We start from the raw sequence: 23,674 nt of genomic DNA on the forward strand, positions 1-23,674 counted from the left end.
CTGATGGGGGAGAGCCCAACCCATTGTGGGTAGAGCCATCTCTGGGTTGGTGGTCCTGGGGTTCTATAAGAAAGCAGGCCGAGAAAGCCACAGAGAGCAAACCAGTAAGTGCCACTCCTCCATGGCCTCTGCATCCAAGTTCCTGCCTTGCTTGAGTTCCTGTCCCGATTGCTTTTGATGATAAACGGTTAAAAGGATGTGTAAATTTGGTCATGGTGTTCCATCCCAGCAACACAACCCTAACGAAGACACTCACACCATTTGTGCTGGGATGGAAGAAAAGGGTGCTGAAGACAAGACTACATCTGTTGAGAGTTCCAGAGCATAAAAATGAAAGACTCATTCGGAAAGAGAGTGCTTCCAGGGTTTGGTCCAGTCTCTCTTTGCTATCTTCACAACTCTTCTTTTGTAATGATAATTTTTAACCTTGGGCAGCCCACAGCTGAGAGACTGTTTTGAGTCCCAACACTGTTAAAAAGTGTTAAGACTTGGTGCTCTTGAAGTTGGATTGGCTGCATTTAGTATTATGAGATGACCATGAACCGATGGGGGACAGGGAGGAATCTTACTGCTTGACTGTGAAATTTCCCTGCCTGTTCTTATATGGAATGGTCTGTCCCTATTTTGAAGGCAGTACATCCTTTGGGGTGGGGACTGGTTGGTAGAAGACCTGCATTTGGTCTCAGTCTGTTCTTTCTGGTCTGCCATGATATCAACAGCCACATGCCCAAATGATCCTTTCCCCTCTTGTTGCTCTGATTAGATATTTTGTAGAATGGTGTCTCAAGCTTGTTTATCTCCTTTTCTGAGCACCTGGTCCATGGTACTCGGGCACCCTGGGGGCATATGGCACATCCAGACAGTCAGTTATGAGCAGAAGTATCTTGCCATATTGAGCCCTAGCACCTACCATCCAGCCTGTATCTCCCTAGAGCATTCCCTTGTCCATAATGAGTCTGTGATGCCTGTGAAGGGGGAGGAGATGCCTGGGACCCTGCTTGTCCTTAGTGCCATCCTGATCTAGGGGGCTTGAGTGACAAAGAGTGACAAAAGTACTTAGTTTTTTAAAATTAAAATTTCTATCCTCATGTCCTTCTGTGAGTGTGTGTATGTGTGCATGTGTGTGCGTGTGTGTGTTTGTCTGTAGGTGTGTGTGCATATGTGTGCATATGTGTGTATGTGTGTGCATGCGTGTCTGTGTGTGTATGTGTGTGTGTGCATGTGTGTGTAGACCAGAAGAAGGCGATGGATCCCTTGGAGCTGTAGTTACAGGTGTTTGCGTCACTGACATGAGTGCTGGGATCTGAACGCCATTCTCATGATAGAGCTCTTAGCCCTGAATCACCTCTCCAGCTCCCGAACTTTGTCGACTTAAACTTCAACAGTGTGTGTGATCTGTTCCTGCTTGCTTTTGTCATTCCTGCTGAATACACCACTCCTCTAGCCTGACTCTGCTCGTACTTGTTCTAGGAGTCAGGGACGAGAATGCTCAGTTACAAGTTATCATGGTCTTTCAGCTCTGAGCTTCACAGAAAACTCCCAACTAGATTTCCAACTCCCTCCATGACTTTTAGGCCACACTGTTCATATTGCCTTTTTGTGTGATCTGTGAGCTAAGAATTGGTGTGTGTGTGTGTCTCTGTGTGTGTGTGTGTGTGTCTGTTTGTCTGTCTGTGTATGCAAGGTGTGTGGATAAGCGTATGTTCATATATGTGTATGTACACATGTACAGGTGTGTGTTCATATGTGCATACGTGTATGTGGCCATTTGAGATTAGCATCTGTTGTCTTTTTTACTGTTCACCTTACATGTTGAGACATGGCCTTTCTGTGAGCTGCAGCCCTCTGACCAGCTAGCTTGGCACAGGGCACCCCATCCTCTCCATATCTCTACTTCCAAGCACTGGAATTACAGGCAGCCTCTATACATGACTGGCATTTACACAGGTCCTCTGAGCCATCCCCCAACCGAACTCACTCCCTAGTGTTGGTTTTATGCTTTTTAATAGATGAAAACCAGGATGCTGATTTAATAATGTTGGAGAATTACATGGAAGCAAATTTCATTGTCCATAAATAAAGGTTGTTTTGGCACACTGCCGCATCGTTTGTTTTCTTGGGGTCTATGGCTGCTTGGTCCCTGGAAAACCAGAATTGAGCACCGACAAGTCATCACCTGCCAAACTCAAGCAATTTATTATCTGTCTGCCCCCAGAAACAGCTGGCTCACCCGGGACAGATGTTCCAAACTCCACTCTATCTCCCTTGCACTGTAATTCTTTGACGAAAGAATCAATAGCGGCAGACGGTCTTTGAGGAAAACTTGGATGAGGTGAGAACACCGTGGATGAGGTGAGAACACCGTGGATGAGGTGAGAACACCGTGGATGAGGTGAGAACACCGTGGATGAGGTGAGAACACCGTGGATGGGGTGAGAACACCGTGGATGGGGTGAGAACACCGTGGATGGGGTGAGAACACCGTGGATGAGGTGAGAACACCGTGGATGAGGTGAGAACACCGTGGATGAGGTGAGAACACCGTGGATGAGGTGAGAACACCGTGGATGAGGTGAGAACACCGTGGATGAGGTGAGAACACCGTGTCATCGTGCAGTGTTTCTGTGATCTCTAGCAAAGAGGAGTCGGTGTCACTGAAGACACCCACATTTCAGTTTTGGGATTGCGGAAGTGAAAGGGTGGAAAGGGAGGTGATGTGGGGGAGGGGCCAGAGAGGGGGCATTGGCACAGGACAGCTGAACAGTAGCAAGGACCCTGGCTGTCCTGGCTCTGGACACAACTGCCACATTTTACACCGTGTCCTGGTTTTGATTTCCTGTCTTTGTCCATTGCTCTTAGGCTGACCTGTGCGAAATCTAGGCACATGAATCTGCCTGGCATCGGTTCAGAGAAAGCAGAGGAGCAAAGAACCACCATCTCTCTCTGGTCGCTGCAGAAGGCGGCTCTCCTGAAAGGCTCTCACCGTTTCCTCTGTACCTCCGCAAGACACGGTCCCCAGGCCGTCAGAGCTGAGGCCAGTTGCTGGACGGAAATGGAGACTAGAGCAGAGCCAGGCAAGGAAAACAATTTTCCAGTTACATTGGATTCTAGCTGCAATAAGCGTTTGCTTAAACCATGGCTAATCCAATTTTCCTTTGCTCTGCTCTATGGCAGGCACCTCAGAGGGCAGAGGAACTCGGCGAGTGCTGATTGCATTTAGATATTTCCGTCGTTAACTTTCCTTCCACAGCATCCTCTAGACATCACAGGTAGAGCCAATGTGGTGTTCAAAATATTGAATTTCTACAATTGATCATAAGGAACTTTGGGCTCCAAAAGCCGGCAGCGGTCAGTGATCAAGAAACAGTCTATTTGGATAGGTCCAAACCAGTCTCTTTGTAGCTACTGTAGGTGTGGGAGAGGACGCCTATGGCCACGTGACCACATAGGCTCCGTCCCTCCACATTGCTTTCCAGAGAACTACAGAAGGCACCAGGCACAGCTACTCAAGAGCCATAGTGAGCACACCCCCGCCACACCCACCTGGGCAACATCACTCTCGCAAACAGTTTCTGTTGATCTGATCCCATGTTCCAGGCACCTAACCTGCCCTGGAATAGTAAGGTTAAAGGTCAGCCCTGGAATGTCATCCACACCAAATCTGGCTTTAAGAAAATGAAGTAAATATCCTCCAGGCCACTTTCTCAGGTCCTGGCTACCTCAGACTTCTCCTGGCTTCAGGCTGTGTTCTGTAGACAGTTTCTCAAGTTCATGGCCTGTTGGCCCTTCCCTATCCTTTCAGATGAACTGGGGTGAGAGTTCCTAGCCCTAGACACCGGGAGAGAGAGGCCATTCTCATGGCCCCAGGGCATCTGATTCTCTCCAGACATGACCATTGTATAAGAGAGGAATGTCTTTGAGCACCATGCTAGCCTTGAGCCCTATAAACTGCTGTTTAACAGTAGAGGAATGGACGGCTTGTTCCTCACTTAATAGGAACATTAAGGGACTTAAAGGCTTGCCATTAGAACACTACCAGCAACAATTCTGTGTTGGCCCTCACTCGCTCATGCACTTGATAAGGATGAAAATGAGCCGACAGTACTTTATAAATAAAGGGTAGCAACCAGCTCTGTAACCATGGTAACGAAGAACCTTTGTAAAAATTTGGATAATTACAACTCTCCGCTCAGACACTCCCACACTGGGAACATTTTGGATTACTAAGCCTTGTTGAGGGCTCATGGAACATTTCTCTATGGCGTCAGAACATTCTAGTAACACCTTCAATTTAGTTTATGGAGAACCAAGTTCAGTAAAGCTAAAAACTGCCGATTCTATCAAGTTGTCTTTTTCTTTCCATTAAACCACGATTCCATTACGCTACACGGCATTTCCTCACAGGACAAAAGCTAGACTCTGGTCCCTCCAAACCCTGAAAAGTCACACAGAAGATGGTGTGGGGGCACACAGCCAGTCCTGAGCTTGAGTTTTGTCTGGTAGGCTACTGGCAGGAGGTCTTTCTGCTCAAGGGGTCGAGACTCCCAGCAGTCCCCACGCTTTCCGCTTCTCTCCTTCTGTCTCCAGCATTCTGAAGGGTTCAATATGTCTGAGGCTCTTTTTGGGAAACAAAAATCAATGCGCTGTCTTGCTGCCAATAACTGCAGACTGTAGGATGTGGCTGTGTCTCACCTACTGCACCCTTGCCATTTCTCAGAACTAACCCTTTCAGGCAAGCGGGCCCCCTGCAAACATTCAGAGTCTGATTTCCCCCACCCACCCCCAGCCCGCTCTCAAGCAGGAGGCAGGAAATAAAACAGTTAAGTCACTGATTAGGCCAAGGCAATCTTCTAAGTTTATTCTCCTGTTATTAAGAAAGGACACAGTATCCCCAGGGCTCTCAAGTCCCCAGGTTCAGAAGTCTGAGCATCAGCATGTAGAACCATACAGGGAAGAAGGGTAAGCAGATTAAGGTGCCCCATTTCAGAGAGATTGATTTGAAATATTTGAGTCTCTGTTAACATATCTACGTGATTTCTTGTAAATGCCTTGAAGAAAATAAAGAATCCTTTTAATGTATTTGCTAAAGCTAAGCTTAACTTGAATGGCAAAGCAATGATTTTTTTCAAAAAAATTTTTTCTCTTTGAGATACTGAGGAGGATGTTTCAGACCTCCTGGCTATGGATGCTATTAAGGAGATTAGTTACAGAGTGAGCCAAGGCTCTTGCAGCGAGACCCAAGGCCCTTTTCTGCGGGGCCCTCAAGGAGCTTAGCTTGCTCTGGCCTCCCATGAAGTTCAAGACAGACAGTTTCTAACCTGTGGCAGAATGGCCACCTGGGAAATCCGCCTGGATGCTTCTCTCTCTCTCTTTTTCTTCCTATCTTTTAAAAACATATCGCCTTAGTTGGCTCTAATTGTCAACTTGGCACAACTTAGAGTCATCTGATAAGGAAGCCTCAGCCAAGGACTTGCCAACATCAGATTGGGCTGTGGGCATGCCTGTGGGGCATTACCTTGATTGTTAATTCACACAGAGGTGCCCAGCCCATTGTGGGAGGCATCATTCCCTAGGTGGGTGGTCCTGGGGCACATAAGAAAGCTACCACAAGGCAGCAAGTGAGCTTGCAAGCAGTGTTCCTCCATGGATTCTGCTTTAAGTTCCCGCTTGAGTTCTTGTCCTGACTTTCCTCAGCAATGGGCTGTGACCCGTGAGCACCAAACTTCTCTCTCCCTTAGTTGCTTTTGCCTCAGAGGCAAGATGCATTTGAGCTGTCCCTAGACTAATGCTGTCCTTAGACTAATAGTCCCTAGACTAAATAGCTTAAATGTTGTTTACATCTATATTTTTAAAGTAGCAGCTGGCCCTGGACTTGAGTCACATGGACCTCCCCCATCCTATCTGTGGCATAGTGCTGGGAAGTGTCACAGGCTGTGTGTATGTCAGACTCATATGTGGCAGTATGATACTTTCAGGCTATGGTATCAGGAGGTACAGGAATCCCTAGATGGAACCCTCATAGGTGCAATTAGCAGCTAAAAAAACTAACAAGGACAAATGCTGGCATGTTCTGGGGTTAGGACACTTATTCATTGTTGGTAGGAATGCAAACTGGTACAGACATGATAAAAATCAGTTCTATACTAAAAAAAGGTTCCCAAAAAGGCCAGAAATAGATCTGTCACATGATCCAGCTCTACCACTTTTGGATGTATGCCCAAAGGACTCTATGTCCTCCTATAGAGGTACCTGTTCACCCATGCTCATTGATGCTCTATTTGCAATATCCAGGAAATGGAAACTACCTAGATGTCTATCAGCTGATGAATGGATAATGAAAATGTGGTGCATTTACACAATAGGATATTTCTCAGCTATTAAGAAAAAAGAAATTATGAAATTCACAGGCAAATAGATGGAGCTGGAAATAATCATTCAGACCTAGATAGACAAGCATGGATTGGTTTTGTTTTTTTTTTTGTATATGTGATATAACGGATATTACTGTTGACTCTTTAGGGACATGTGTTTCATTTGGAATGCTCACAGAGCTCAGGAAATTAGGAAGGGGCCATGGGGTGGACTTTAAGGGAGGAGAGGTAGAATGCTGTTGCAATTTATAATAAAATAGTCCCATATTAGCTCAGAATGGAGTATCATAAAGGTCTATTTATTTAGGGGTAGATTCACAGAAGAAGTAGTGATTAGCAGTTCTCTGCATGAGTGGGGAACTGGAACCAAATTCAGTAGCCAAGGGGCTTGTGCATGCCCCTACATCTGCATTTATCGTACACAAGACCACAACCAAAGCGGGCCAGCATCCCAAAGGCCATTGGTTGGAGGAGTTCCCACAGCACCTCCCCTTTTTTGTCTAAATAAGAGTTCCAAGCCCAATTCAAAACTACATACAATAAGAACAAATATTAAGTATAAAAGTTAGAATTACAACTAACACGAACATATGCTAAATGTTTCAATAGTTATCCTATCCCAAGAAGTCTAAGTCTTATACTAGAAATGGTTTGACTAAGTCATTAGAGGAAAGTAACTATGACTAACTAGTCTTCAACCCCATCAAAGACCTTGGAAAGGAAATAATATTACATGAGTAAACAGGAAGTGCAATCAAGCAACTTCCAAAAGGTGCAAGAAATGACAAAGACAACTGGCTACCTGGGGAATCACCCAAATTCTCATTTTCAACATTGGGGCAACCAACTTTGGCTAAGGCCTAGAGTAACTGACAGACAATTTTCAGAGGCAGGGAAATTAAAAAAAACCATCTTACCCTGTCTTGGAAAGGTTTGGCAGTCATTTTGCTTGTAACCTGCTTGTCCAGTCTAGACACAGTGCATTTTGTCAGTGGTCAAGGCAGGGGCAGTTCTTTGCTCAAAAGCCAGTTTTGCCAAGAAGAAAACAAGCTCAAAGTGGAGTGTCTTTGGTGTCCAACATTTTCTTGGGAATAGATTGGTGCTTCCAGGAGCTTTCATGTCTCATGTCAACAGAATCCTAAGTTATTTAAATGCCATATTCTACAGTTCTTTCAAGTGGTTGAAGATTACCTATTTATGCAGAATACAATTTCTATGCATCTAAAGAACCTAACTAACATGACTAAAAGTTTGATCATTATAGAAGACTATCTATTAATCTGATGATGTGGGATTCCCCTCTTTGTGCTATGAATATGTTTTATTACCATTGGTTATTAAAGAAGATCTTTTGGCTTAGTAGAGTGAAGCCAGGTAGAAAATGAACATAGATATAGGGAGAGAGTAGGTGGAGTCAGGGAGACGTCATGTAGCTGTTGAAGGAGACAGACGTAGAACTTTTATCAGTAAGTCACAGCCTCGCGCTGATACACAGATTAATAGAAATGGGTCAATTTAAGATGTCAGAGCTAGCTAAAAATATGCCTAAATCATTGACAGAACAGTGTTGTAATTAATATAGTTTCTGTGTGATTATTCAGGTCTGAGTGGCTGGGAAACAAACAAGCAGTCTCCACCTACAGAATGCAGTGCTGGCAGAGGAAAGATAGTTTTCTTTAAGGGCGTAGCTCCTAGAAGGCCCACCACATTTCAGTGGAAGGCCACACATCCAATAATATTTGAGTAGCCCCAACTGGCCTTGATGAGAAAACCAAAAAAAAAAAACAACCCCAAAAATTGGGTGGGAAAGGAAAAGGAAGGTGAACCTAGAAAAGTTACAGGAAGCAGATGAATATGACCAACCTCACTGTATGAAATTCTCTAAGAATAAAATACATTTTAATAAACTCTTAACTCTGCTTCCAAAAAAAGAAGAGGATGTCTTTGAGGACATTGAAATGAGCCAGTGAGTGGAGGTTGGGGGTTTGCCAGACACACACTGTCCTCTGGTGCACCCCCAAGAACCTGGACCACAGATGCCAATGTCAAAAGAGCAATTTTTGTGGCCTTTGGTTATAGCAGCTCAAGGGGCGTGGGCTCTTCAGAAGGGTTTAATTTCCTTTTCCAATTTTGCTGTGAAGGGGAATACTGACTGTGAACTTGACAGGATTTAGGGGACAAGCTTTGGCCATACCCATGAAGGATCCTCTGATCAGGTTAACAGTGCTGGTAAGACTCACCTCAATGTGGGTGGCATCGTTCCCTAGGATGAGGCCCTGAACCGAATGCAAGGGGAAGATCTAGAGCCAGCATCCTTCACCTTCAATGTCTTAACTGTGGATGCAATGTGACCGGACACCTCATGCTGCTGTCACCATGCTTACCCCCACCAAGGCGGACTGTCCCCTCAAACTGTGAGCCAACACAATTGCTCCTTAAGTAGCCTTTGTCAGGTGTTGTGTCACCAAGGCAACTAAAGCAGCTGACCTCGCCCAGATGCAGGCAGGCTTCTTAACTGTTGGAGAGGGTAGAGGAACACACACATTTACACCGGGAGCACTCAGACAGTTTCCCCATGAAGCACCTCTCCTTTCATAAAAGCACCAATGGCCTCAGTGAAGCTCCTTACACCTGGGACCCATGAGTCCCCTATCCCCGGCTACCTGTGAGTATCCATACCTGCCACCTGTAAGGGTCCACCTCTGCCACCTGTGATTCCCCGCACCTGCTACCCATGAATGCTGACTTCATGTTTGTTCCCTAAAGCTCAAAGGAAATTGAAGTTAAATTTATAACTAAAGTCCAAGAGAAAATAAGGCTGCTTCAGAAGCCGAATGCAGCCACTACTGCAGCCGCCCTGTGGGCAGGCACATTCTTGGCATCTCTGCATGCAGGTCTTACCTTCATAGAGCCAATCGCTGAGGCCATTGTAGACCACACCTTCCTTCCCTGTGGAAACCACTCGGATGGCCTGCTTCCCAACGTGTGCGCAGTAGTAGATGTTGTTCTCAAAGATAAAAATCTAAATTGGGAAGAAGAAACAACAGCAGAGTTAAGCAAGGAGTGGGCTTAGGTGTTCTTAAATTTGAAATCTCCGGGCTTTTGCTCCCCTGCTGTGTACATTTTATTGACAAAGGTGGTCATGGAAGCATTTGTGGTTGATTCCCCTGCAACATAATCCATATTTAGGGATTGATCTGACACTCAAACTCTGTAGTTTGCCCAATGTCACCATCGTTTGTCAATTTATGTTACGGCAATTATGTTATGATCGGACAATGTGTGACTTGATACTCTTGAGTACTGGAACAATGGCACTTTGAATTGGATTAGTAGTTCGGCAATGTGGTTATTCCTGCAGTTATAACTGCAGGCTAAGGGATTGGACAGCTAGCCTTCCATCTCTCCAGCTTTCTCAGGGAGCAGGGTGGCAAGGGTCCAAGCCTGTCGTGTGTCTGGATGGCAGTAGGTGGGTACTGTCATGTGACAATAGTATTCACTATGTTTTAAGGAGTTCAGATCTTGACAAGGGCCATCCAGAGGTGGAGATGTGGGGAATCTGGGAAGTCGTGGGCTGTTTGGCCCAGGCCAGGGCAGGCCAAGCTTCCTTACAAAAGGGGTGAGAAACAGTTGCATTGGTTACTTAAAAATCCACAGTTCATTACCACCAAACACTTTTACACACCATCCTGTTCACCCACAGAATGTTTCCACCATCCTCAGCTGACACTCTGCCCATGAAGCACAGCTACCGACATCTCTCCACACACAGCCCCTGGCACCTAGCACTGAGCATCAACTCTCTGTGAGCTGTCCATTCGAGGCTGCTCACGTACCAGGCAGTGCCTGTCCTTCTGTGGCTGGTTTAGTTCCCTGAGCACAGTGTCCTCAAGGGTCATCTATGTTACAACATGTGCCAAAATGCCTAAAAAGAGGTTTTCAGCTCAACCCAAGCTCATGGGGTTCGAAGGGACTGAGGAGCTGGAAGGACAGATAAAAGCACAGAGAGGGACCGGATCTGGGGTGGGCAAGGCAGGTGGGAAATAAGGACAAGATGATTGGGAGCAGAGGCTCAATGAAGAAGGGACATGGAGCCAGTTTCTGAGGCTCTGCAGGAGGAGATGGGCAGCCACAGAGAGTTGCTGACTGATGTCTGGGAGGGGGGTAGCACTGCTGAGGGTGGGTCCAGTGTCTGTGTGGTCAGAGAAGAGGGACAGGGGGGACAAGAGTCTGATAGGACGACTGTAGCCACCACAGGTGTGACCACACCGAGGGAGGAGACAGTACAGTAGCCATGGCACGAGGGAGCTGAAGGGTAGGGGCGAGGATTTCTGGCCATTCTCTTGGGCCTCAGAGTGATGGTGCCAATGAGTCAGACCTAGGGTGCATCACTGACTTTCTAGGGGAGGGGGCAGAGCTGGTGCATACAATGGTTCTCAGAATGCAACGCGACTGGGGAATTTTACAAAATCCCTGATGCTTAGACCATCAGTCCAGCCAGAGTCTCTGCAGTGGGATCCAGGCAGAAGTATTCTGAAGTACATCCTCGTGACTTTGATGTGCAGTCAAATTTAAGATTCAGTGGCCCAGGGACTGGCCCAGCTCCCAAGTCATCACACTGAGACAGCCTATGGGCAGAGCCACCGTCAGTTCTGCCCATGCGCCAAGCATCTGGACCTGGACTTCACGGTATGCAGACCACACCAGCTAGAGAGCAGATCAGGAAATAGGGCTAGTTTTGTTTGTTGTTTGATTTTGTTAAAAGAAATTCTAGGGGCTGGAGAGATGGCTCAGAGTTTAAGAGCACTGGCTGCTCTGCCAGAGGTCCTGAGTTCAATTCCCAGCAACCACATGGTGGCTCACAACCATCTGTAATGAGATCTGGTGCCCTCTTCTGGCCTGCAGGTATACATGTAGGCAGAACACTGTGTACTTAATAAATAAATATTTTTTAAAAAAAGAAATTCTAGAAAAAATATTGAGAGAAGGTGTTTTGCTTAATACAGAAAAGCAAAAACACGGACTCTTGTATTGTCTTTGTTTACAGTACTGGACAAACACGGACTCTTTCCCACTTCCTTTATTTATAGCACTGGAAACTGAACATAGGGTCTTACCGGAGTTCTACCCCCCCAGTTTTCCTTTCACTTTTTTATTTTGAGGTTTCATTAAACTCTCCAGGCTGACCTCGAACTTGGGACCCTCCTGCCTCAGCTTTCTGAGTGGCTGGGCTGACAGGCCTGCCCCTCCAGTCCTGTGAATGTTTTATTTCAAAATCCAGCATGGTGGCTCTGGAAGCTTTTTTCGTTACTGGTTTTTGGTGTAGGCTTCCCGTTTTCTAACATGTTCACTTCAGCCTGAAGCAAGCTGGAAAGCTTTCAGAAGCAAGGGCACATTCTAATTTAATGTATGCACCTGTTCTTACAGAGTTGCCTAGGACGAACCCCTTAAATCTGAGCTCCTTTTCTGCACTCAGCTGGCAGTGGCTTTTGAATCAAGTCAGGCTGCAGTCAACTAGCAGTTTGCACGACTAAAATCTGCAGTGCTGGGTATTTCTGCTTCGGCTTTCTGGGGAACTGTGGAGAGGAGCACTCTGCGGAGCACTCTTCACATTCACCATTCTGCATTCTGGTGATGACGTCAGGTAGGGAGGTAAGACACCGTCTGTGCTGTTTGTGCATCGGTGATGCTGGGAGCAGGGACAGTGAGATGCTGGGGTGTAGCTCCTGGCCCATTCCTGTTGGGATACAGGCCTGGCTTTTAACCATTAGGCACGCATCAGGCAGAGGGTTCAGGATCTTATTCTTCCAAGTGGATATGGCAGGGGCTGACAATGTTCCAGAAGAGGCTGCTGACATTAAGACCTAGTCATACGTGCCTCAATCCCTCTGCCTAGCCCACATTAGCCTCCCTGCCTTGGTTTGCTATATTCCTCATATTCCCTGACCTGATAGAGGAGACAGCCTTCCATCCCCTGGTTCACCTCACAGATTCCAGACACAGTCGTCTTTATCAAAGGACCATTTTCCCTCATGCCCTTGGGTCCATTTCCTTTCACTACAGAATATAGTTTACCATCTGGTAGTGAAGGTCCGCCATGACTAAAATCTGTCCGTATGATTAGCTCCTTTTTCCCTGCAGGCCTGGCTGAGATGTTAGATGTGATGACATGGGAGCCGGGCTGTCTGTGGCCTGCGACAGCTCAAACTCAAAGTGGGAGTCCAGTTTCACATAGCCCAGGGCGCTCTGGGCTACGGCAGTGGACACCAAGGACCAGACACATGGTGATGGACCCTAAAGTCAGTGTTTTTTTTGTTTTTAATAGATGTCTCCACTTGTGATACTTCTTCTGAAGGTTCTGGAAATTTCTGGGTTGGAGGAAATAGACTGTTAAGGGCAGGTCCCAGAAGATGACCTCAGCATGGGTTGAGGCCGTGTAAATGGATGAATGTTCAGCGCTGAGAACGGCACAGCACACGCAGTAAGTCCAGGAGCACACCTCCTGCTCCTGTTGGTTGCCACGCGCTCGCTTTGTCTGGGGTCATAGTGGGAAGGTCTGTGGGAAGGCGCCGTGTGAAGGGGGAGCACAAAAGATGGATGCTTTCAGTTTCTATCGGGGCTAATCCACCTCTCTCCTCTTTTCATTGGCTGAGTCCTCCACAGGCAGCCATGTTAAACACTTGGTCCCCAGCTGGGGGGCTACCATGGGGGTATGATGGCTAATGCCAATTGTCAACTTGGTAGGGTCTACAATCACCATGGAGACGTACCTCTGAGCATATCTGGGAGGGAGCCTCTGGTTAGGTTAATTGAGACAAGCTGATCCAGCCTAACTGGGGTGGTACCACGCTACATGTGGGGCCCTCGGTGGAAACAAAAGGGAAAGGCAGCTGAGCGCTAACACTCATCTCTGTCTGAATGCGTTCTTGGTGACATGCCTTCCCAACCATGATGCACAGTACTCTCAAACCATGAGAGGAAATGGACTCTTCCTTCCTGAAGGAGATCCGTCATAGCAACGAGAAAAAGAACGAATCTTGGGAGGTTCTGGAAACTCCAGCAGGTAGTTATTGTCTGGAAGGCAGGACATTGATCTTGTTCCTACTGTCCCCTTCCTTTCTCTCTGTGACCTGAAGAAGCTTCTCCGTGTCACACTCTTCTCTCTGTGATCTTAAGCACTTGGGGCCAAGTGACTATGGATTTGAAGGAAGAACATGTCAGCTTTTAACATGAAAATGAGAAAGACTTGATGGCAGGAATGGATGTGCAGTGGTCATTCCAGGAGCCTGGAGGAGTCTCTAGGTGGGGAGAGACATCAAGGCGGGGGGGGGGACATCAGGGTGCCTTGGGTCCCACATAAGTTTGGATCGCTTTCTTTTTATAATGGGAAGCAGAGGCCCAGGGGGACAATAGAACTGAATTAATACCTTTAAAAACAGCATCACAGTGGCCGGGGGTGATGGGAGACCTAGCAGAGTCGGGTAGGGCTATGAGAGATGGAGAACACACACACGAAGAACACGAGGAATGTGGAGTGTGTAGCCAGAAAGTTCATGCTTGAGCAACTGCATAAGTCGTGTGAATAAGAGGGAGGGAGGGAGATGAAACATGGAAGAGGCTTGGGGAAGGTCGGTAGATGTGAACTTTGCTAGGCTGCAAGCGAGATGCCTCAGATCTCCCCCGCCGCCGCCCCAGGCAGGAGGAGACACACTGGTTGATGCAGGGTTCAGAGCGGTCCTCCACAGAAGAAAGTAGAGAGTGTGCAGGCCTCTGAGAAACCAAGAGCGCCATAGGCAGGGAGAGGGGCTGCGGCCTTGTCCAGCGGGTAGGAAAGCAGCTCCTCCTAGCATCCATACCGCAGTTCTTCTTCCCTGGCAGGCTGCTATGTGAAGGGGGCACTGCAGCCCCAAATTGTCTCATATGTGATTGAGATAGCCCACCAGAATTTGGCTTCCTCCACACCACGCTAGCAAGTGCCACGGTGATAAGGTTAGGAAAAAGGATGGGTACCCGCGTCTCTTTCCTGAAAACCATACTGAATTTACTCCAGACATTGAGGTACAGCAGCTAAGCAAACAGCCCTTTACAAATGCTTGTAAGGCCCTCAAGCATTTCACACTCAGGGGGGCTACTGCCTCTCTTGGCAAAGTATCTAAAACTTTTACCTGTGTTTTAGTCTTAATAAAACGAATTGCTGCTTTAGTTTTGAATGTGCATTTTTCTGTTTCTTGAAGAAGGCACCGAGAACTGGAAAACAACCAGAGACTCCCAGTGACGGCCAGAAAGGGATTCCCAAAGCTGTCTTTCCTGGGCGCAGGTATTTGTGGTGGTTTGAATAAGAATGGCCCTATAGTCTCATCGATTTGAATGCTTGGTCATTAGGGAGTCGCACTACTTGATGGGGATCAGGAGGTGTGGCCTTGTTGAAGGAAGTGAGTCACTGGCAGTGGACTTCGGGGTTGCATAAAGCCAAGCCAGGACCAGCGGCTCTCTCTTTGCCTGCTTCCTGCCTATCTAGGTGTGGAAACTCTCAGCTACCTCTCCAGCACCATGTCTGCCTGCACGCTGCCATGATCCCACCAGGATGATAATGGTCTGAACCTCTGAATGTAAGCCAGCCCTATTAAATGCTTCCTTTTTATAAGAGTTGCTGTGGTCATGGCATCTTTTCACAGCAACAGAACACCGTCTAAGATACTATTATTCCTCTTTCCATGGAAGAACGCTCTACCAGTATTAATCTAAATGATAATCTGAATCATCTGGGTTATGACTAATGGGGACTTCCTGTGTGTGTGTGAAAATGGACACCTTTAATATTTATAGAACCAACTCACAGAACACTATAGAAAAAGTGCAGCGGCATGCTCTCTGGTTACCAATACAGCCGGAATAGAGGCACAGCTAAAGAGGTGGCTAATTACACGAGGAGCCAGGGATGAGATAATTACTATAATTGGGTGCAATTAGCTTTTAGTTGTGGAAAATCAAGGCCAAAAGGGAACCATATTGAATAGCTTTTGTTAAAACAAAAGGACGGTGGCACAGCAGTGGGTGGGCTGGCGGCAGAAAAGGACGCTGGGCTTGAAGTGGAACCTGGATCATGGTCTCCAGCTGCCGGCTGCCTGGCTCTCGCAGGCCGCTTGCCCTTACTTCATCTGCTCCCCTTTGCCGCAGAAGAGGACTTGGGAGGGCTATTTCTAAGAGAGTTCTTCCATGTGTGACCACACTGAATCGAAAATTCCCAAGACCATTTACAACCTGTGGAAGATTGATTAGCCAGTCTGTGGCCAGTTTGACTGAAGTGAGAGCTGTTCACCACAGATGGGAAGCAGAATAGTTTCGGTGAACCCAACATCTCACACCGAAGATGGACGTAGCATCTCCCTGAGGCCATGAAAAGCCTCAGTGATTGCATTTCCTAAGCTTCCCCCAGTCACTGTTTTACACCACTTTCGAGGCTCAGGGTCACCTCCAGGTGGTGGTGAAGGTGCCAGCTGCCTCTCCTGGTCCATTCTGCTCTTTCTCTTGAGTTATTCCATCAGGTATGACTTTACTGACATTTCTTCAGCTGAGGTCATGATATGTCATCTGAAACTATTTGGGCAGGCTTTTCTAATCTGTTGACACGGCAATACACTGTCATCTAAAAGCTTACGATTGAGAACTATGTTGTAATCAAGTAACAAAACTACCCAGGACAGAATAAAATACAAACCCTGTGTTTTAATTATGCTTATGATTTTCTGTTGGGCTGCATTCATAGCTGTCCTTGGAGGCATGTGGCAGGTGGGATTTGGCTTTGCTACATGTTAGTGTGAAACCGACTGGAGGAAAAATTGTGGAAAAATCATCAGCCTTGGTCAGGTGATGATCATAAGAAGGTTATATGTTTCTCAAGATTGCTGAATAAATTTCCACGGGGGGCTGGGAACACTGCAGTAAACACCCGATGGCCGACTCATGTTGTTGGAACATCACACCCAAATAAAGTCGTGAAGGGTGTATGTCCACTGTAGGTGGCAGAGAGAAGCTGAGAGAGATCCCTGCAGTCACAACTGAGCAGTGCTGCCTCCCATGCCTACAGCTGCTGCCAGCACCCATGACTGCCTCTGTTCAAACTACAAAGGCCCCTTCTAGTTCCGGGAGCAGTTTCAGTAACAGGCCATGGGAGGGCAAGTTAGAATCACCAGTAATGGGTCAGAGATTGAAAGACGCTCTCTTCTGGGTAGAACTTGACCTCCAGCTAATATTCTGTTCCTGTTGTCTGGAAACCTGGCAAAGGGAAAAACTATGAAGTCTGCTGGTAGACAGTATGGTATGGGAAAAGTACATCTGGACGAGAGGAGTGGTGGGTGCTGGCAGAAGCCGTAGGCATGGGATGCAGCCATAGGCATGGGGGGCAGCTGTGAATGCACCCACTCTGATCACAGGGAACTTTCTCACTTGGCATGAGCCTGGGGAGGTCTCCATTATGGTAGTTTGTAACTACCTAGAATCCAGACCTCTAGCTTCCAAGGAAGAAGGCAGGGTTGTGTTCACGCTCACAAGGGTTCTCTTGTCTTTCAAGAGGAACATGGGGGCAGATCTCCTGGAGCTGGAGTTACAGCTGGTTATGAGCTGCCTGACATGGGAGCTGGGAACCTGCCATAGTTCAGGTTTTTACTGCTGTGATGAAACACCGTGGCCAAAACCCAACTTGGGAAAGAAAGGGTTATTTTGCTCACACTTTCACTGGCCATAGTTCCACATCCAAGTAAGTCAGGACAGGAGCTCAAGCAGGGCAGGAACCCGAAGGTCTGATGCAGAGGCTATGGAGGGGTGCTGCTTACTAGCTTGCTCCTCATAGCTTGCTCAGTCTGCTTTCTTATAGAACCCAGGGTCACCTGCCTAGGGATGACACCACCTACAGTGAGTTAGGTCTTCCCTCGTCAATCTTCAATCAAGAAAATACATCATAGGTTTGCTCACAGGCCAGTCTGGTGGGATCATTTTCTCAAGTGAGGTTTCTTCTTCCAGAATGACTCCAGCTTGTGTCAAACCAGCCAGCACAGAACTGAACGGGTCCACCGCAGGACATGCTCTTAACAGCTGAGCTATCATCTCTCCAGACCCCGTGTGGTGTCTTAATTAATTGTCCCTTGGTTCTTTGATGCCTATTCTGCTTTTTACTGCAATAGAAATACTGTGTGCATTATGAAAAACACTGTCAGCGACTTACCTTCCTGAGACAAGTTTCTATAAATGGACATCACGAGCCCTGCTTATTGTGCTACAACGTGTGGTTAAAGGACATAGACAAGCAGATCAAAGAATTGCACAGAGACCTAAAAGCACCAGTGTGTTTGTGATGATGGAGAGAAATTGTTTTGCATGGTGATTATTTTGATTATCAACGTATCAAAGTCAGAACCCAAACAATGCTGAATACCACTCTGAAGGTGGAATTCTCTCCCACAGAGGCCGGACTGGCAGACACATGGGGAAGCAGCCAGCAGATCCTATCAGGAGATGTTTCTAGCATTAGTTAGACGAAGAAAGAGCACTCAGGGAGGGGTGGACATGTTCAGCTAAACACAAACTCACTTTGAGGCAGAAGGGTTGGGGCTGGCGCTCTGTTGTGCAACACAGTAGTTATGACTGGCAGTAATTTGCAGTCTGTCTCAAAACACCTAAGGAGATGATTTGGAGTAGTCTCAACATAAAGTCAGAAATGCTAATTACCCTGACTAGGTTACCACATACTGTATATGTGCATGGAAATACCACGGTGCACCTCACATATGTACAGCTATTACATATCAGTTAAAATGATCACGAATAAGACCAGAGAAATGGCTCAGAGGGCAAAGACCCTTGCTGCCAAGCTTAGCAACCTGAATCCCATTCCTGGAATCCACATGTTGGAAGGAGAGAACTGAATCTCACAAACTGTCCTCTGATCTCCACAAACTTGCCACGGCACATGTACATGAGCACATGAATGTGTGCGTGCGCGTGCGCACACACGCGCGTGCGCGCGCGCACACACACACACGTAAAATAACATTACCATAGAGAAGATCAGGAAGTAAAGATTCCTGGAAGTAAAGTGTAATTGCTGCTCCACAGCCACTTCCCTCAAAACTCACGAACTCAGTTGCCTAAGCATGGAGGGAGATGACCCAGAGATTTACATACATGTGCCTGCCTGCTTTCTCAGGCACTCAGGAGAACAGAAGGCTCAGCAGCCAGAGAACTTAAGAGGGCGAGGACATACAGATTTACATGCACACATTCACACATACTTCTCATGGAAGTTTCCCCAAATGGTTGGAAATCATTCCCTGGGTAAAGAGCTCAATTTCTTCAACTGACTCTTCGATATACAGACAATATAAACATTATTTCTTTTCCCTGTTCTTTAACCATTTCACTGTCCAGGGAGGTGCAGTGACCTTCTACTATCAATCTGTCATTTGGTGGGGACAGCCAGTATTCTTGGTCATGACAGCTTTGAAGACTTGGCAAGTCTTAACCCTTCTATATTAATAGAGTCATCCCCAAGAATACCTCTTAGGCCATGTGCTATGGCTGAGAAGCTAGACGAGTTTTGCAATGACTCAAATTCCCCGTCTCGTCTTAGAATCAATAATAATGTTATTAGTTCATAACACACGCTATTCTTTGGTATTTTATTGCTTCGTATTTTAATGACAACCAGTTTATTTCACATTCTCCCATTACCCTGTCAGCCTGAAATCCAGTATGTCTGGTTCTTTCTTTTAGGTCCTGCGCAGGCAGTTGCAGGATGTGGCATCACCCCACTGAATTGCTGCCATTTGATTCCCCCCTTCACAAAATATGGATGATCACATCCGCTGAACCTCTAAGGCTGAAAGGTGATAATCTGCAGGACAAATCCTATGAACATATCTAAAGGTAACATGTTATTATCATAATCGATATCATGGGTCAGGCTCATCCTCCCCACTGGTGACATCGTTCTCTCCATAGCACCCTTGACTTCCTCCTGCTCTGACACGTCCTCCTCTGCCCTTTCCTACAAAATTCAGAGCCACGTATCCTTTTCAATCTCTACTCCAAGAGTTGCGACAGGATTAAACTTGAAAGGCAGAACTCAGGGGAGAGAGAGAGAAGGGTTTCAGATAGACTGACCACGCATCTTTCCAGAGAGTACTGGCCATTGCTCTTTCCCAGTGCCCACCAGAACCAAGACAGAGAGTCCAGTAGTCATGGAGGAGATCTGCCCACTGGTATGATTCTCAATAGAGAAGGCAAAGTCTTTTCCAAGACAGGTGCTGAGAAAGATCTTGGGATGTTCCATGACTGATCAACTCACATTTTACAAGGAGAATTGTAATTTATTACTTTTCAAATTCTAAGGGGGAAAATCTCCCCAAACAGCTTACCCAGTGTTGATGGTAGAGGTATTTGGTTTGGCAAAGGAGTGAGGGAACATCATAGCTAAGTACATAGATGTAACACTCCTAATGCTTCCAGGGGCAGACCAGTGATTCCAGCCAAGGTAGCCATGTGCACCAGGCCTTCATAATCTTATGTGGTTCATAAACTCCCTCCCTCACAGTGGCTCTGTGAAACACAGTGTTGACCATAGGAAGGCATGGACAGGCTTCCCAGGGTTTAGCAGGTGTCAGCAACTGCTAGGAGGAGCCTCCAGGTGTCTTAAGGACAGGTAAGAGGACATGCTGTCCACTTCATCTGTAGGGTTGGCAGGTCCATTTGGACAGTCATACCTGAGCTGAGATCAGAAGGTGGACAGGGCATGGCTAGGATATGAGCATCCCATAGGGCTACACTTGCTGAGGTCCTGCGTCAGTCAGAGCAACTCATCAGAGGAACGAAGAGGGCTGGGATGGCTGGATCAAGGCTGAGGGTATGGGCAGGGGGCTAAGGAAGAGGCAAGGGTGGCTAATGAGATTTAGAGACACCCTAATAATTATGTTCCTTGAAAAGGCTCTCATTTGAGTATGCTGGGGACAGCACTTGCCTGCTCTGGGGAAACCATGCACTTCTCCTTCATGGGGTGGAAATCCTTTGGTATCTGTGCAAATGATCTCACTGACAGTTCACCCAGAGAAGCTGAACACATTCCACACTAGCCATCCAAGGAGCCTGGGGAATGTCAAGCAAGTCTCAAGGGACAGCAGTACCCAGAAGCTCATCTTTCTCAGGCCTTTCTACTCAAGAGAGCTGGATCTGGAGTCAGGTCTCGCCATCTGGCTGCCACGCAGTCACCTGCTCTGAGGAGACCTGTCTACATTCTCCATCCAAATGGCCAGACGTTGGACCCTCTTCAGCCTTCTCCCCATGAACATGGAGGTCTCTGAGACAGTGGAGCCTTGCCATGTACGTCTGAACCCTCCTGCAACAGAGCTTCTGCAGTCCTGCTGCTGTTTGCTGTATTACGGAAGCACACACCGGTGAGCCCCAAGTAACAATCGCCATTTCTGCACACCTTTGCTGTGCACGGAGGAATTTTGAGACTAATGTATTTTACACGTCCCTGGCATTTAGTGTTGTCCAGACAAGACTCTGAGAGTTTTAGCATTTTCTTTCTTTCTTTTTTTAAAGATTTATTTATTTATTATGTATAGAATGTTCTGTCTGTATGCTTGCTGGCCAGAAGAGGGCACTAGATCTCACTACAGATGGCTGTGAGCCACCATGTGGTTGCTGGGAATTGAACTCAGGACCTCTGGAAGAGCAGTCAGTGCTCTTAACCTCTGAGCCATCTCTCCAGCCCCAAGTTTTAGCATTTTCATGTACAGAATCCTATGATGTCATATCACCATGAGTTGCCCCTCCCACTGTAAGGTCCACAGTATAGCTTAGCAGGGGTGCATCTGAAAAGGTGAGGAGCTAGGATTTGCACCTGAGCCGAGACAACAGCTCAAGCTCTGTGCTTCCCTCGTCCCAAAGATATGGCAGGGCCAAAGCCATCCTCACTTTGAAGAAGACAAATTTGGCTCAGCAACATTAAGCTGTGGCCCACTGTCACACTGAGAGTAAACAGACCAATCAGAAAAGCATCTTGTGCCACTCAGGATCAGTGGTTCTTGAAGGGCACAAGACAGGAATGATCATTCTTAGGACCTGCCCACATCCAAATGCTGGCAGGAACCTAGCCCAATGGGGCTGTGAGCCCTTTTGATACGGAGCACGGTGATCATGAGACCTCCTCACCAGTCCTTGCTGCCCTGTTGGAAATCTATAATACACAATGATGGCTCTAGGCACAGACCAGTTCTGAGTCTCAGAGGGAATGGGCTTGTGACCAGACAAGACACCACGACCCCAGAATTTCATGAGCTCGGAGAGAATGAATGGATTTATCAACTGCTGGAAGACAATCTGAGACATGCTCACACCACACAAGTCTTTCTGTATTGCAACTAAATTCAAGCCTCATTGCCTGCCAAGAGCCATTCCCTGACTCCAAAGAAGTGAATGAATTTTCAGCATCATCCTAAGATTATAGAAAAATCAATTTTTCTTGGAGCATTTCGGGGGTACTTTGGTATATTCTCCAAATATGAATACTCGATGAATTTTAGCAAAATGGATATGCTACAAGGGATATGTCACTCAAGCGTCCCTGGTTGAATAGGCTGGATTGTACTGGCATGCCATGCACACTGGTGACATCAGGTGTGTGACAGAGCATAGTAACATTAGGTGTCTAGGGCGAAATGGTTGCTGGAGATGGGAATTGGAATGGCGACACTAGGCTTATGGGGTGGACTGGCACACTGGGTGTGGGGGGTGGACTGGAAAACTGGGTGTGTGGGGTTGAGTGGTGACATTGGGTGTGCGGGGTGGAACGGTGACATTAGACAAGTGAGTCTGAACGTTGACACCAACATGTGGATTGGTGACACTCGACATGTGAAGGGGACAGCTACTGGTTTGAGCGTGTGTTGTGGCCTCCCCTGTATATGGCAGGAAAACTCATCATCCATTGCATTCCTCTCCCTTCAAGTTCCCCAGTACCTGACACGCACTCTATTCAGTGTGTAGAGATGAGCACCAATGCTCCTGTCTACCTGCAGGGACTCCTCCCAGTCACAGACATTCAGACATCCTTCTAGCTCTGCCTCTCCTGAGGGTGGTCCTGGCTATCACCACCTCCCCAGGGAGGAGCCTAGGGATGACCGTCCATCCACAATGTCCCCATCTCGGATACAAATGTCAGAAGAGTTTGGAGCTACATGCTGGGAAGAGGTTGACCTAGTGTTCTTGCCTGTTGCTGTGTCAAAATGCCCTGACACAAGCCACTTAGGAGAGAGATTTCAAATCACACAGTTCCAGGTTACAGCCCAGCACTCTGGCGAAGTCAAGGCAGGGACTTGAAGCACCTAGTCACATCCCACCCCCAGTCAGGAGCAGAGGGCCATGACTAAATGCACGCATGCCCATGCTCAGCTCTTCCTTCCTTTTCATTCAGTGCAGATTGGAGGGCATTTCCCCAGGGTAGGTCACCCTTGTTAACACAGTGCAGGGTAGGTCACCTCAGTCAGCCTAATCAAGAAAAGCCCTCTCAGGTGCTTTCTGGGAAGAGTCTCCCCTCCCAAGTGATCCTACACTGTGTCAAGTTGACAGAGCCATCACTTGGCTAGGTGTGAGGTACGTTAAGGTGCTGGGCACGGCCTCCTCCATCTGTGATCTGACTCGTTTCTTTGTTAGCCCCTGAAAGAAGAATGGGCCTGAGACTAAATCAGACAACTCATAAGAAAGACATCAATAGGATTAATTTATAGAAACTAACCAATTTTCTATTAAACACATGCACATTTAATTAACCATGGACTATAACTAAATGTAGCTGATTTAAGTCGGGGTGGAATTGAATTATATTGGCAAAGGCTTTCTAAAATCATGAAATTAGCATAATATCTCTACAAATGCATGCTCACCTGATCTGCGAGGCTGCAATCAGAATGGGTGATGAGACGTTCAGAACACAATTTGCAAGTACGAATCAAGAGATTTTAAAAATTGTTGATATTTTTTGACTAGATAATTCCACTTCAGGAGCATTTTGGGTGCAGAGGTGTGCTACGGCGTGACTGATAATATGGGACACTATAAATAGCCTAGCTGTCAACAGGAAAACAGCTGGCTAAATTTTCATAAATCTATTCCCTGAAACATTATGTAACTATTAAAATTCTGTCTACAACAGGCTTTTAATTGTCTAGAGAGCTGATCTTGTCATAGTGGGCAAAATAGTTGGGTTATCAAATTAATTATAACTTCAGAAAGTACACGCCGTTCAGAAA

General features: G+C 46.9%; 1 protein-coding gene across 4 annotated transcripts in view; it reads right to left on the reverse strand.

The window, feature by feature from the left end:
* Positions 1-23,674, reverse strand: part of Dpp6 (dipeptidyl peptidase like 6) — an 812,759-nt gene that overhangs the window by 108,986 nt on the left and 680,099 nt on the right. For all 4 annotated transcript variants that reach the window (XM_075955602.1, XM_075955604.1, XM_075955601.1 and 1 more), the window contains exon 8: positions 9,273-9,393. In XM_075955602.1, the coding sequence (XP_075811717.1) occupies positions 9,273-9,393 (121 nt within the window). The remainder of the gene's footprint in view (positions 1-9,272; positions 9,394-23,674) is intronic.

The sequence above is a fragment of the Microtus pennsylvanicus genome, chromosome 21, assembly GCF_037038515.1.
Source record: "Microtus pennsylvanicus isolate mMicPen1 chromosome 21, mMicPen1.hap1, whole genome shotgun sequence".
NCBI lineage: Eukaryota > Metazoa > Chordata > Mammalia > Rodentia > Cricetidae > Microtus > Microtus pennsylvanicus.